The sequence below is a fragment of the Syngnathoides biaculeatus genome, chromosome 14 (assembly GCF_019802595.1).
Source record: "Syngnathoides biaculeatus isolate LvHL_M chromosome 14, ASM1980259v1, whole genome shotgun sequence".
NCBI classification, from domain to species: Eukaryota; Metazoa; Chordata; class Actinopteri; order Syngnathiformes; family Syngnathidae; genus Syngnathoides; species Syngnathoides biaculeatus.
The window spans coordinates 10053050-10069214 of record NC_084653.1 but is presented as its reverse complement, the minus strand read 5'-3'; the positions used below and the strand labels follow the sequence as shown (position 1 = coordinate 10069214).

Below are 16165 nucleotides of genomic sequence, written 5' to 3'. Positions count from 1 at the left end.
CGTCATACAATGTAATCTGAAATCACACATTTGGACTATATTTAATTGTTGCTCACTGTTTGATAAATGCAGCAGTATGTATACCTTCAAAATAAAGTAGCTTGTGTATGTAATGTGGCAAATATTAGATGAGTAATATAGTACAGTACAAACTTCTGTATCAATCTATCCAAACTCTAAGAATGCAGTATTTGTCATTCATCATTTCTCAGCTCATGGTGCCACAGTGCTACTTGCTATGCATGCAAGGCAGATGAAATGGATTCAGATGCATACGTTTATTCATCTCCAAGTCCATCTGCCGCGTCCCGTTACAAGCATGCACATGTTTTTTTGCAACACAGCTCGGGCTGGCGCTTGTTGCCTTAATCATTTCGAGTTTTGCATCATGTTTCATCTTCTTTCCCTGATTGAATTTAGATATGAATTAAAATCAACAGCTAGACATTTAGTTAAATTGTCACATCTATTGCCTCTAACAATTGTGGCTGCCGATATGCCATAAGGAAAAGAAAATAATACATCAGGAAGTGAATAAAGAACTTAAGCCTATCATTAACTACAAGATTGCTTCCACCCTCTCTTCTCATTCCTCATGCAAAGTGAACGAAAGGGGGTGAAGGAAGACAATGGAGTTTTTTTTTGCCACCGCCACTAGATGGCAACAACGTATTATTTTGCTGTAGGAGAGGGTCAATCAATCATCAGGTCAACCACAACTATAAACTATAAAATTTCTTGAAGAGGAAATCAACATGAACATGCTGTCCTTTTTTGAAGAATGTAAAATTGCATACATTAGATTTAGTTTTACTACTTTGATGTATGTGTTTATGGAAACTGTGCTGTGTTGCATCTGGTAGCAGAAATTTCTTCATGACCTTCGTGTTTAGCAGAAAATCTGAAGTCTAAAAGTGTGCAAGTGCTGTCCCAAATTAAAGTGTTTCAAAATGATTAATCCACTTTGACCATTGTCATTGTTTTTTGCCTTTTAACAGATAATTTTTTCATTTGTTGTGTTGATATATGTTCAATGCATATTGTAGCCAAAATTGTATCCATCCCAAAGAGGATTTATTAAAACTATCTGAAAATTACTGGTGTTATAATTGTGTATTTATGAATCAACAGTTTATCTCCCTTGATGATGGAAAGATTTGACAGCAAATCTCTGTATGGCTTGCTTTTTGTCTCATTCTCAGGAAGATGCCTTTGCTTTCGCTAACCAGGTGGGGTATCCCTGTCTCCTGCGTCCGTCCTATGTTCTCAGGTAAAGTTTTGAAGCCAATAATGCTGAACGCATCCCAAAAGTTTTAAACTTCCAGCCTTATGCTAAAACGAATTGGGGTAGGTTCCATCCATCTTCTGAGCTCACGGCAATTTAGAGTCTCCAATTAATGCAGATGTGGGAGGAAAGTACAGTGCCCTGAGAAAACCCACGCAGGCAGGGGTAGAACACGATAACTCCACATAGGCGGGATGTGATTCGAACCCCCGTCCTCGGAACTGTGAGGCCGACACTGTCGCCAGATGTCTCCACCGTCCCACCCTTGGGGAGGTTTTTAAGTGTATTTTCAGCAACCAATGACTTAAAGAAATTTTCTTCCAAAATGATCACTTTTAGTGAGTGGATTCAGAACTTTGAATAGATATCAGTGGATAAGGAACATTCCTGAATGTACTTTCTGCGTGTGTGCTTACCAGTTGCAGGTCCTTGAAGAATGATCAGTTAGAATTTGGGTTTGTTTGTGTTCCTCTCTGCACTCATCCAAGCCGGCCTTCATTTAACCTACTCCCCCTTCAGCTTCTTTCTAATGAGAAGAATAACCCAACGAGCGTTCTAATGTCACTAAACGTACTCCCAGAAAAAAAGAAAACTTGAGAACTTGGTTTCAAGAGCCCGCAGTGCTTTTCATCTCAATTGCTACATCGCTTGTTCACAATTTTTTTTTACTTTCCAGACCTTGTTCCCGATGGTGATGCAACAGAAAGATAATGAGTGTTTGAAGCTTTTATACACTCCTCTTTCCTTCTCCTCTTCTCATGTGGCCTTCCGCCTCATTCCTTTTCTTTCTGCCTGTGTTGGTAAAACAGTGGCTCGGCAATGAACGTCGCACATGGAGAGGAGGAGATGAGGCGCTTTTTGAAGGAGGCTAGCCAGGTGTCTCAGGTGGGAGCAGTGGCCAATGTGTGAGTGTGCATGTGTGCGTGCGTGTATGAGTGACAGTGAGAGAGAGGGAAAAAGATAATTGTGTACGTGTGTGTCTGTATGTGAGGGCGAGAGTGATAGTGTGTACATGTGTGCGTGTGTGTGTGTGAGAGAGAGAGAAAGAGTTAGAGACAATGAGAGCGGTAGTGTGTGTGTGTCCTTCTACATGGGCTAATGGCTACACATACTGCACATGCACACACACACACGCACGCGCATACATGTACATGCACACTTCATGCTGAGTTCTCCCTCTGCTTTCAATTATCTGCTGCTAGCAGCTGATGTAGCTGTTGGCTAGTCGAGTGTGCCCATTTTTTTCTCTTCACTGCACCCCCAAGTGGTTCAGGGGCAGCTGTCCCTTTAAAAAAAAAACAATACAAGTAGTCAGGGCTAGAAGAATACACACATGCTGTACTTTATGCACACAAATTTATACCTGCTGTGCACTAAAGTGAGCTTGTTAGTTGTGTTGTCAGCTCTTTGCCTTTCCGAGGCCTATTCTGCAGCGATTGGATTTGCTCAGAGACCAAAAACAACACAATTTTTTTATTCCCCAAAACTGCGGTATGTTAGGCTTGATCTGAGCAGATTTCCCTTTAAAATTTTCAACTTACACTCAATACCACTGTTTTAAATTTAAACCAGGTTTTACAGTATTTCAGATAATGTAAAACACATCTTACTGTCTGAGTCCAAATGCAGGAGACAAAAATAGTCTGAACCCAGTTAATTCAGCGGTGCTTTTTTGACGAAAGAAATGGAAAAAAAATCTTTCTTTCAGGAGCATCCGGTGGTTATAACCAAATTCATTTGTGGTGCCCGGGAGGTGGAAGTTGATGCTGTTGCCAAAAGTGGGAAGGTATTGTATCACGTTACAAACAGTTACAGTAAGCAAGCTTTTTTTTCTTTTTTTTTTGCTGCTGTTGTCTACCTTTATGAGGGCATCATGATTTAATAATAATGTTGGTTTTGGGAATGCCATTGTGATGAAAACAACAACATGAGCCATGTGTAATACGCAATGTATCTGTATAATCGTAGTATGAGGCAACCAATTACAGTCCATCAAAACAAATTTAGTGTAGAATGTGCCCAATCAATGAATGAAAAATACACACAGTACAGTCTTAGGTGGACAGACCGGAGTTTTGAGTTTTGAGACAGATACCTGGATTAATTAATGTGTGACCTAATCTTTATGTGTCAAGGTACTGGTCCATGCAATAACAGAGCATGTGGAGGATGCTGGCGTACATTCAGGAGATGCTACCTTAATGCTGCCAACACAGACCATTAGCCAAGGTTCCTTAGAAAAGGTCAGTTATGCTGTAGACACACACACACACACACACTTTTTTACACATATCCTGTGATTAACAACATAGCAGGTAAATACTTGCTAGATGCTAATGACCAATTATAATTCCCTGAAGACATTTTGCTTGCTTTTGATAAAAGAATGCAAAATAGTTGCAAATTCTGTGCTTGAATACAGTCAACATTTTGTTATAGAATGGAAAAAATTGGACGGGAGTTAGTTTAGTTACTTCACCGCCGCAAATAAATTAATAAAATGTAAATAAATAAATGAAACCAGAACAAACCCTTAGCCTAAAAAAACAAGATAAACCAATAAAATGTTGTCCGGTTTTTTGGGGGGACAATAAGCAAAACAAAAGTTTCAGCTTCATCACTTGATCTGATATTCTTTTTACCTCCCAAACATTATTGGCTAACACTTACTTTAAAATAACCCCTACTCCATTTCTCTTCCCATCTACACCATGGTAAAATAATGTAAACCCTGCTCCTAAACCTCGAGCCTTACTACCTTTCCACTGACTCTCTGGGATGCCCAATATTTGAACCTTTCTTCTAATCATCATGTCAACCAACTCCTGAGCTTTTTCTGTCAAAGTCCCAACATTCAAAGTCCCTACACTAAGTTGTAGCCTTTTTGCTTTCCTTTCTGCTTTCTGCCGAAGAATCGTCTTCGACCCACAGCAGGTAAATTTCCATCGGTGCTCTGCAGGTTAATGGCGCTGGGGGAGGACGTTGTTAACCCGGGCCACCTCCGGTCCGGTATGGGATTCTTTAGAGGAACACACGTATTTGTTTGGCAAAGTTTTAAACTGGATGCCCTTTCCGACGCAACCCTCTGCATTTATCTGGGCTTGGGACTGGCTTACAGATCACATTGGCTAATGCCCCCATAGGGCTGAATTACAATAAGACACCCCCCTCCCAAAAAACCCCAAAACAACCAAACATACTTTCACATCTATGAAGGTTACCCATACCATTGGCACCAACACATCCAGATAACGCCACCGATAGGCTTTTGAATCTTGCTTCCATAACAGTCTGGATGGTTCTTTTGCTCTTTGGCCTTGATGACACCAAGTCCACAATTTCCCAAATAATTTAAGATGTGGACTCGTCAGACCACAGAACAATTATCCACTTCACATCAGTCCATCTTCGATAAGCTCAGGCCCAGAGAAGCCGGCAGGTTTTTTAAGTGTTTTTGCTGAATGGCTTTTACTTTGCAAAGTAGAGTTTTATGTTGCACTTACGGCTGTAGTCCCGAACTTTATTTACTAACGTTTGTTTTCAGAAGTGTTCCTGAGCCCATATTGTGATATCCTTTACACATGGAAATCTGTTTTTGGTGGGGGATCGAAGGTCACTGGCATTTAATGTTGGTTTCCAGCCTTGGTGCTTACATGCAGTGATTTCTCCAGATTCTCTGAACCTTTTGGTATTATGAACCATAAATGATGAAATCCCCAAATTCTTTACAATTGCACATTCAGGAACACTGTCCTCAAATTGTTCGACTTTTCTCAGGCACTTGTTAACAATGAGGTGAACCTCTCCCCATCTTTTCTTGTGAATGACTGAGCAATTTAAGGAAGATCCTTTCATATCTAATCATGTCACCCACCTGTTCCCAATTAGCCTGTTCACTTATGCGATGTTCCAAATTTGCAAAACACCAAAGTTTATGACTTTGAACATTAACTGGCTTGTATTTGCAGTGTATTCAATTAAAATATAGGTTGAACATGATTTGCAAATCATTGTATTTCATTTTATTTGTTTAAAACAATGTCCCCAACTTCATTGGAATTGGGTTTGCATGAACTTCAATTCATTCCAAATATATATATGTACATATACACTATATAAAGATTTCTGAACATTTATTATCCCATTTTAGCCAGGTCTTCGTCACAGATGAACTGGAGCCTACCCTATTGCAATCACAGGGCAAATACAATTTGGACAGACACACATTCAGGGGCACACTGACGCAGAAAACCTACAGAAACAGAAGAGAATAGCAAATTCCACATGATTCGACTAAACTGTAAGGTAGCCATGCTGGCTCCATAGAACCACAAAACATCTAGAAAGTTGCTGAAAAGACAGTTTTAAAATAACTCATTTTTTATTAAAATACTGTTTGAAATTGACCAGATAGGCATTTCTGTTAATGCAGAATCATTATTTGTACTATGTACATTGTTTTTTTTATAGTTTTGTTTTTTTGCAACCCTCTTAGGTCAAGATGGTGACCCAAACGATAGCACAAGCATTTGAAATATCAGGGCCATTCAACACTCAGTTTTTGATAAAAGGCAACAATGTCATGGTAGGTAATAATATTCATTCATATGTCATATGAATATTGACATAATGTATCTGGTTATTTCTGCTACTTTTAGGTGATCGAGTGTAACCTACGGGCATCACGTTCTTTCCCGTTCGTATCAAAAACAATTGGTGTTGACTTCATCAATGTAGCAACCAAAGTGATGGTTGGAGAGCCTGTGGATGAGGCTAGTCTGCCCTCACTAGAGAGACCCATCATACCTGTAGACTATGTGGGTATAAAGGTGAGGCTACAAAAACATTTCTTGCCCTACACTGGATGACTGGCATTGTTAAAAACAAAAAGAAGGCAAAATTGTGGTTTAAATGTGCCCTGCGATTGGGTAGCAACCAGTTCAGGGTGTGTTCCAGCAAGCCCACGATCATATTGAGGAGGAGCGGTATGGAAAATGAATGGATGGCTTTGGCCTTGAATAACGGGACACTTAACAGGGAGTGATGGGAGACCAAAGTGTGTCGAGTAGTGCAAACCAAGCCAGCTGACATTGAGAAGGTGCTCATGGAAAAATTAAAATTCTGATAAAAACAACATACGTGCAAATTAATACTTTTACTGATAATCCTACTGCAGTACTATGTCTTAGGTATGCACTGACACCACTTTTTTGAGACCAAGTACAAGCACTTACATTTCAGCACTAGTTGATAACGAGTTCAAATACTTAAATGATGCCGTTACGTGTTGCACTTGCGCTGTTTTATTCTAGTCAAATATTGTTAACAAACAACAAACCACTGATTTTTATTAAACATGGCAGACGTTACACTCAAATGTAACAGTTGTTGAGAACAGTAACAATGACATTATAACTGACATTTTAACATCCGACTTGTGTTTTTTCTCAGTCTTGCCACACATTTAAGTTGAGTGCAGTCTATAACACAAGGCATTTCTGCTAGTACAGTGAAGAAAATAAGTATTTGAACACCCTGCTATATTGCAAGTTCTCCCACTTAGAAATCATGGAGGGGTCGGAAATTTTCATTGTAGGTGCATGTCCACTGTTGGAGTGACAATCTAAAAAGAAAAATCCAGAAATCACAATGTATGATTATTTTTAACGATTTATTTGTTTGATACAGCTGCAAATAAGTATTTGAACACCTGAGAAAACCAATGATAATATTTGGTACAGTAGCCTTTGTTTGCAATTATACAGGTCAAACGTTTCCTGCAGTTCTTCCCCAGGTCTGCAATCACCGCAGGAGGGATTTTGGCCCACTCCTCCACATAGATCTTCTCTAGATCAGACAGGTTTCTGGGCTGACGCTGAGAAACACGGAGTTTCAGCTCCCTCCAAAGATTTTCTCCAGGGTTTAGTTCTGGAGAATGGCTAGGCCACGCCAGAAATTTGATATGCTTCTTACGGAGCCGATGCACGATGCCAATGCATGAAAATAGATCCCAATATGTTAAGTTTTCTGTATAGCAGTACTCACACTCCCTGAGTGTTTTCTATGAAGAGCCCGTGTATGACATCTCGATACATATTGTGGGTGCTGCAAGTTCAGCTCGGATCTCATTACAAAGACTAATAATTAGTAACAGTCATTATTGCCTCATCATCTCAAAACCTGAGAATGGTGGGAAATGGGGAGTAGTAGGTTCTTTCTTATACCAGCCTTCAGACTTACTTCTTTGATTGGATTAGAGAGCATTATGTGTTGCCAGCTGTTCCGTAGCCATTTTTTCAAAGTAATTTCTCTCTCTAATTACGGCTGAGCTGCTGTAACAATGGTTGTCATTTGAAGCTAGTCAGGCAGGTATAATCCTCCACTTTCCAAGCCACCAAAAGTTTTCAATTTGTAGTCTATGTGCTAGTGGGGAATATTAATCAGAGCTCTAAATACGCAATTCACCAGACTTTAAATACTTGAAGAGTTTACTTGAAGTCCTTGAAGGGAAACTTGGATAATTGTTAGAAAAGCGAGAGATTTCAGTTGTCAAATGAAAGCATGCTTAACTTCTTCCTCTTCAATGTAAACATATTGCCTATCTCAAAACAAATACATAATGATGTGTCAAACTTACACAAACTATGAAGAAATAAGTGGGCACCAATTAAATGGGCATCATTGACATGTCTCTCTCTACTCTCAATGTATAATCACCATATACAGTAGCTCATTCCCATCCACAATGCTCAATTCGATTTATTCATTCTTTTCCTTCCTTATTTTATGCCTTTACCTTCTGAGAATCTTCAATTTTTAGCCATGTTGTTGTTTGTTGTTGCACTAACAAATCCCTATTGTGTGATTATTTGTATTCACTGTATCTTCTTACAGATAATATAAACCTGTTGTAGTTATGACGCAGAGAGAAAGAAGAGCCAACACTTTGGTGCGGAAGTGAGTTTCATGTCAGATTCCAGAGCATATAAACCGAAACGGACTGGTAAATGGCAGAGTAGCAAAATGTCTCGTTTATTCAACGCTTGTTTAGATCAGTTTTGCAAAAGGAACTTGTTTATATACCATTATATTCACATTACAGCACATTCATGGCATAACACCAAATATAATTGCCACAAAAGGTAAAAATAAAATAATAATGATCTTGTCCGGATTTACACTTAAATGTACAGTGAAGAAAATAAGTATTTGAACACCCTGCTATATTGCAAGTTCACCCACTTGGAAATCATGGACAGGTCTGAAATTTTCATCGTAGGTGCATGTCCACTGTGAGAGAGGTAATCTAAAAAGAAAAATCCAAAAATCACAATTTATGATTTTTTTTAACGCTTTATTTGTGTGATACAGCTGCAACTAAGTATTTGAACACCTGTCTATCAGCTAGAAGTCTGATCCTCAAAGACCTGTTAGTCCGCCTTTAAAAGTCAACCTCCACTTCATGTAATATCCTGAATCAGATGCACCTGTGTGAGGTCATTAGCTGCATAAAGACACCTGTCCACCCCATACATTTTGTAAGACTCAAACTTGGCCAAGACCAAAGAGTTGTCCAAAGACACCAGAGACAAATTTGTACAACTCCACATGGCTTGAAATGGCAACGGAGAAATTTCCAGGCAGCTTGGTGAAAAAAGGTCCACTGTTGGAGCAATCATTAGAAAATGGAAGAAGCAAAACATGATGGTCAATCTCAATCGGAGTGGACCCCCATGCAAGATATCACCTCATGTGGTCTAAATCATCCTATGAAAGGTGAGGAGTCAGCCCAGGACTACATAACAGGACTTGGTCAATTACTTGAAAAGAGCAAGGACCACTGTTTCCAAGGTGACTGTTGGTAATACACTAAAACCAGTACATGTCAAAGCCCGTCTTAAGTTTTCCAATGACCATTTGGATGATACAGAGGAGTCATGGGAGAATATTTTGTGGTCAGATGAGACCAAAATGGAACTTTTTGGTCATAATTCCATTAACCGTGTTTGGAGGAAGACCAATGATGAGTTCCATCCCAAGAACACCATCCCTACTGTGAAGCATGGGTGTGGTAGCATCATGCTTTGGGGGTTATTTTCTGCACATGGGACAGGACGACTGCTCTGTATTAAGGAGAGGATGACCGCGGCCATGCATTGTGAGATTTAGGGACAACCTCTTTCCCTCACTCAGAGCATTGAAAATGGGTCATGGCTGGGTCTTTCAACATGACAATAATCTAGAACAAACAGCCAGGAAAATCAAGGAGTGGCGCCGTAAGAAGCACATCAAGGTTCTGGCATGGCCTAGCCAGTCTCCAGACCTAAACCCAATAGAAAATCTTTGGAGAGAGCTGAAACTCCGTGTTTTTCAGAGACAACCCAGAAACCTGTCTGATCAAGAGAAGATCTGTGTGAAGGAGTGGGCCAAAATCCCTCCTGCAGTGTGTGGAAACCTGGTGAACAACAATAGGAAACGTTTCACCTCTGTTATTTCATTTTAAGGCTACTGTACCAAATATTAACTTCGGTTTTCTCAGGTGTTCAACTACTTATTTGCAGCTGTATCACACAAATCATTCAAAAAAATCATATAATATGATTTCCTGATTTTTCTTTTTATTGTCTCTCACAGTGGACATGTACCTATGATAAAAATTTCAGACCCCTCCATGATTTGTAAGTGGGAGAACTTGCAATATAGCAGGGTGTTCAAATACTCATTTTCTTCACTGTACATACCATACTCAGTTTGGAATCTGGGCCTGTTTAGTTGAACATATGCTGATATATGTCACGACCCATCGGAACAGAGGTAGAACCCAAATGCAGGACTTGGGATATGCAAGGTAGTTCGGGGAAAAACGTTTATTATTCAATAGTCAGGGATCGGGCAGGCACTCAGGTGCAGCAGCGGTAGTTGGGACGTCGGGCGAAGAGAGCAGGTGAGCGGGCAGGCATGAGTCGGTACACGGGAGAATGATCAAAGCAGGCAGAAGTGTCAAAGGAGTCAGGACCGGTCGCCAACGAAGGAAGGAGCGTGGAGCGGCCGTGGACCAGGCGTCACCGGTACTCCTGGACACGGACGAGAAGCGGCTGCGGAGACGTCACCACCTCCTGGACAGCAACGTGAGGCGGCAGCGGATCGGTCTCCACTGCCACTTGGGCTCTGCTCGGAACAGCCAAAACTGCGATGTGGGAATGGCGAGGAGGCGGATCGGTTCCCACAGCAACGTGGGAATGGCTAGTAGGCGGATACGTTCCCACTGCAACGTGCGCTTGGCTTGGTAGCGGATCCGTTGCCACTGCCGCGTGAGCACAAGACAGTAACGAGCCCGTTGAAACTGCAACGTGGGCGTGGCGAAGTGGCGGATCCGTTCCCACTGCAGCGTGAAACTGCGTCAGCAGTGAGTCAGTAGTAGTCACGACGTCAGCGTAGCTCGGCTGGTTCTTCAATCCTTGCTGGACCAGGGCCGTGAGAGCCGCCAATTCGGCACTCTGCCGGTCTATCTCAGCCCGCATTTCGTGGTAGAACACCTCGTGATTTGGCGGACCCTCCTCCCTCCGGGCTGGCGGCTTCGCCACCAGCTGCGGGTCTGCCGGTGAGCAGTGGGTGGACAAGGGCGGCGTCTTTGTTGCCGCGGAGCAGGAGGCACAAGGGAGCACCCGGCCTGGGCGTCTCCTCTGGCCGCCGCGCGGAGGACCCGGATAGATGGCCAAGCGGGTTCCCTCAAATGGATTGGTGTACTCGGACCTACCGGGCGAAGACGCTCGGGTGCTGGAAATGCGGGGAGTTGGAAGAAACTGACCCGGATTGAAGATCGGGCGAAGAGATTCGTAATCGTAATAATCTGAGTCGTAGTCAGGCAGCCGGTCATACAAATAAAGGTCCTCATCAAAGTCCGAAAAATCAGAGTCCAAACGAATATGCGGTGCTGGACGGGTCGTTGTCAGGACGTTATCATAGCTCGCCGGCAGAGTGTATGACACGGAAGCAGAGGACGCCATGGAGCCTACCCAGATCAGACAGGCTTGGTCTACCTTGCGTCGGTCCCGGCGACGCCGGGTCTTTCCTGCTGGGTCCTGTTTTGGCCAGATCGTTCTGTCACGACCCATCGGTACCGAGGTAGGACCCAAATGCAGGACTCAGGAGATGCAAGGTAGTTCGGGGTAAAACGTTTATTATTCAATGGTCGGGGGCAGTCAGTCAGGTGCAGCAGCGGTAGTTGGGACGTTGGGCGTAGAGAACAGGTGAGCGGGCAGGCAGGAGTCGGTACACGGGAGAACGATCAAAGCAGGCAGAAGTGTCAAAGGAGTCAGGCTTACGGGGTCGGTCGGAGAACAGGCGAAGGTCGATACACACGGGTTGACGATCAGGGATATGAGAGTGCTGGAACGGGATGTGAACATCAACGATCTGGCGGAGCACCAGTCGTCATCGGGGTCCTATATATACAGGGGATAACCAGCCCCCATGAGGCGCAGGTGTGTGCCTCCCAATTAGCACGGCCGCGCGGGCACCTGGACACCCCGGGCTGGAGCGGCAGGATCATGACAGTATAGTCACAGAAAGCCATAATGTACTGTGTTATATGAATGCCAACAGGTGGATATGCAAGTTAATTGTACCATTTACCATCTTGTGGATGAGCATTTCATTGTTCTTCCTGTCACTGTATGTCAGCGGCATAGATAGATAAAGATACATTATTTGTAGTGAATAAATAATTGAATTAAATTGTATACAGTACTGTATTTTCTGCAACATAAAACGCACCAGATTATAAAGCACAGTCTCAATTATGGGGTCGATTTCTGTACTTGACACATGTGTAAACTGCATCGCGGACGTAAAACTAAGTTTCATTCAACTTTATTCTATTGTTTGACAATCCGCTTTATTTTTTTAATCAATTTCTTTTATTTGTACTCCGCTGCCAGTTGCTGCACCACGGTAGTCCTTGCATGGATGCAGAGATAACGGTGACAGTAGAGACTTTCTCCCGGCTGTTCAATAATCCATTGTTCATGAACATCTTCTAACTGTGGCCACCTCGCTTTGTTTATCCAGAAACTCTGTTTCAGCTTCTTAACTTGCCGCAGTTCATTTTAATTCCTCCACTTCCGAACCATGGATTCACACGTTGAATTCTTTCGCGGCTCCTCTATTACGGTTTAGAACTGCGTAACTGATAGGCTGTAGTCTGAATTGTGCCTCCCAAGTATCTCTCTTTGCTGATGTCATTCTCAGGGCTCTTTAGACAAATGAATGTTGTTTCTCAGCATACTGGTGGTATACCTACCGGAGGCATTGTGTACTTGCTGTACATAGAACATAATGTTCTCTGATTGGTTTATTGCTGCCAGCATACATATAGTACGTATTACATCGCTTATTTCAATGGAAAATAGTCCGTTAGTTAATCAAGCAGCGCTTACCAAAGTCCGACAACAACATTTTTACTGCCTTTGGAATTTGTTGTACATATAAGGCGCACTGGATTAAAAGCCACACCTCAATTTTTGAGAAGACTTTTAAGAGCGCCTCCTAGTCCAGAAAATATGGTGATTGCCCTGACATTCGTGTTGATCGGTCTTGAAACACAAAACAGTACTTGGTAAATCACTGATTTAGATGCATGGTAGTGACAGAATATGGACATGAATACAATTCAAGTATTTGAGTCAATTTGTCTTTCAACTAACTAAGGAGTCATATATTCATGTGAAGAATCCTTTCAGTTTCTTTACAATTTTTATAGTGTTTCAAATATGAAATATTCATCTTGCCGTCTTGTTTTTCAAAAGATTTTAGTTCCGTCTTTGACAAGGTTGACTGTCAGAAACAATATGAAGAAGAAATGTTTGGATTTATTATTTTCCTCAGCGTGGTTGGCTTGGTTGAGATAAAATTGTCGAGGAGGTTTCAGATTTCCTCTGTCTCTGCAGGGTGTAGGTGGTTAGTGGGGATGTGCAAATGGGGAACCGCTGTTATTGTGTGTTGGGCTTTGCGGTTTCAGAGGTACACTATTATAGAATTGCAACACTAATCATTAAAAGCGAGATATAGGAAATTATTTTTCAGTGTTCTGTTCACGATGACAGTACTCTAAATCTATATGCCGCAATGATTCAAAAGGATTTTCAAAATGACACTACACTACCACAATATAAAGTATATGAAATAAAATGAGTTAAAGTACATGTTTTTTAAAATCAGTAAGTATATCGCAGCGACAGTCCTTGGCAGGTGTTGCTCGTGATGTGTGTGGTGGCAGGCATAGTAGTCACTCCCTTCAGACTTTGTTAATGCGGGAAGACCGTTACGATTTCAACCTTGACACTTGGGTTTTCATGTGGCCCTGCCTCCCTGTACTGGTGTTTTGTCAACAATCCCACGACACCACATTGGCGCTTGACAGCAGAACCAGCATCCAGGAATTGCCCCTTCAGCCCTTCAGGACTTCTCCAGTCAGCTCTGACCAAAGGCTTCTTTATATTTGCTTGGGCAGTGACCACGCTGATATCACTGCGGCTATCTCGTGCGCAGTTTGCCTTTATACTCGAGCGCAACCCATGTGCCCAGTTTTGAAAGTGTACTCTGTTTCTCCTCCAAGTTGAGGTTGTCGCTTCAGCTGGTATTGACTTGGACGCCACTCGGGGTGGAGTTTCTTCAGCATTTTTTGGTAATTTCTGGTAGCCATTTTTACTTTCCTTTCCATAACAAGGAACAAAGCAACAACAATGGCAACCGCGAAAGCTTGTCTCCTTGAAGAAATGGACCTAAATGATTAGATGATACATTTAATTATGCTATAAAATTGATCAAGAAGGCGGCGGCATGGTGGTATGTGGAGCCAGGAGGAGTGGTAAGCATATCATGACAGCATGTGACTGAAATGGACCAATCCCAAGAGATGATCTCTGCGGCATTCGATGCTCAGCAACATTTTTCGTCATGTGCATGTAAAGTGACGCAGACAGGTCGTGCAGGGAAATGCATCGGACACATGATGCAATACAAGCGTTATTGGCCTTTACACTTACTTCTCCATGTAACTGGCAGCTGCATCTTCAATAGAGCTCCAACTTTTGGGGGACAGAGTGCGGCTTCTGAAAAGGTTTTTTTTTTTTCCTTTTCAAAGCTTCTACTATTTCAAGGGACACTGTTACACAAACAGTAGCCATGGGTGCCTTGGAACGATGCAATGTTGGTTGCCCCCATGGCTTGTTTTATCCAGACAGGCCACTCTTATCTCCTCCTGTTTATTGGTGTATCGGGACCGTCGGGATAATGTCTTCACCACTCCTAAAGTACAAGCGGTTTTGGAGTCTACATAATTTCAGGACCAGGCTTCTGATTTTTCATTGATTTATATGATTTCAACTCCTTACCAGTTTCTTTAGTGAGTTCTAACAGATCTCACAAAATCCATGTCCCCTTGTTGATTCGTGTGTAAAGACCCTGACTGGGACCTGTTGGATCCAATTCAAGAGTCCCCATATTAGCTTCTCCACTGACTTGACGGGAAAGTCCATCATATTTTCAAACAGAATCACAGACTCCTTGCCAGCGGTGAAGCGCATCTGCCTGAAGTAGCGGCTGAGAAATAGTTTTACCTTCTGGGGGATGTGGTAGGTTTTGAGTGTGTAGTCAACTAACTTGTCTGGAGTACAGACAAACTGATATCTTTTATCATTTTTTTGTGAGTAAATGTCAAACATTTAAAACGATTGACTTCACAAGACCCATTACTTTATATGAAATGTTCTTCTCTTGGTTACAGTGTGCCATTTTAAGCAAGCCCTGTTTCTTTCTGTCACTCTTTGAATAGTGAAATGATAAGCCTTAGCACATTCCTTTCACATTGTTCTTTTGGACATTTGTATGCTCCCATTACATTCAGGTGATTAGATAACACTCTTCAAGGATGAATCCCTCTCGTGGCCCGGTCTCTTTGTCTGTTCAAAAAGAACACGTCCTGCTCCACTACCCTTTTACTTTGTAAAAGAATGTTTAAAAAATAAAATAAAATAACATCGCATTTGATAATTTTCTCAAATCTTACTCTATCCACAATTTTTTACGTTACATATTTTTGTCATTCTCAGTATTCTTTCTATAGATGTTAGCCTAATTTATTATCACATGATAAATGCTGTATTTACATTTTATATTGTATAGCAAAAATGCATTTGCAATTGTGTAACCTATATGAAGCTCAATACGTTTTCTGTCTTGTTGGCAGCAGTGTCCTGAAAAATTTTCGTTTTATTTTTTGTTATATAGTTGTAACCAGATACTCAACAAATGTATACTAGGTGAAAGTCTTCGCAATTACGGTAGGTTTTCCAAAAACAGATGAAACTCTCGATACTGAACACTGCAAAAGGGTTAGGGTAAGCTGGAAAGCATTGGCCTCACGGTTCTGAGGACCCGGCTCAATCCCATTTACATGTTCTCCCTGTGCCTTCTTGGGTTTTCTTTGGGCACTCCGGTTTCCTCCCACATCCCAAAAACATGCAACATTTATTAGAGACTCTAAATTGCCCCTACGTGTGATTGTGAGTGCGGCTGTTTTTCTATGTTTGCCTTGTCATTGACTGGCAACCAGTTCAGTACCCCGCCTCCTGCCCGTTGACAGCTGGGATAGGCTCCAGCACTCCCCCCGACCCTTGTGAGGATAAGTGGCAAAGAAAATGATGGATGGATGCATGGATGGACGGATAGTTAGGGTAAGAAAAAAAATGTCTTTCTTCATCTCTCCATTCTCCACGAGGCACCCATGTTCTCTTGGCCACGTCTAAGGGACGCAGATCCAGTACTTCGCTGTGAGATGGCGTCCACTGGAGAAGTATGTTCTTTTTTTATTTGTCTTGT

At 42.0% G+C, this 16165-nt stretch overlaps 1 protein-coding gene across 1 annotated transcript in view; it reads left to right on the top strand.

Moving 5' to 3' along the window:
- Positions 1 to 16165, top strand: part of cps1 (carbamoyl-phosphate synthase 1, mitochondrial) — a 48893-nt gene that overhangs the window by 17943 nt on the left and 14785 nt on the right. Inside the window, exons 27-33 of the mRNA XM_061842020.1 lie at positions 1203 to 1270; positions 2095 to 2170; positions 2994 to 3071; positions 3421 to 3528; positions 5781 to 5870; positions 5944 to 6114; positions 16065 to 16139. Coding sequence (XP_061698004.1) covers positions 1203 to 1270; positions 2095 to 2170; positions 2994 to 3071; positions 3421 to 3528; positions 5781 to 5870; positions 5944 to 6114; positions 16065 to 16139 — 666 coding nt within the window. The remainder of the gene's footprint in view (positions 1 to 1202; positions 1271 to 2094; positions 2171 to 2993; positions 3072 to 3420; positions 3529 to 5780; positions 5871 to 5943; positions 6115 to 16064; positions 16140 to 16165) is intronic.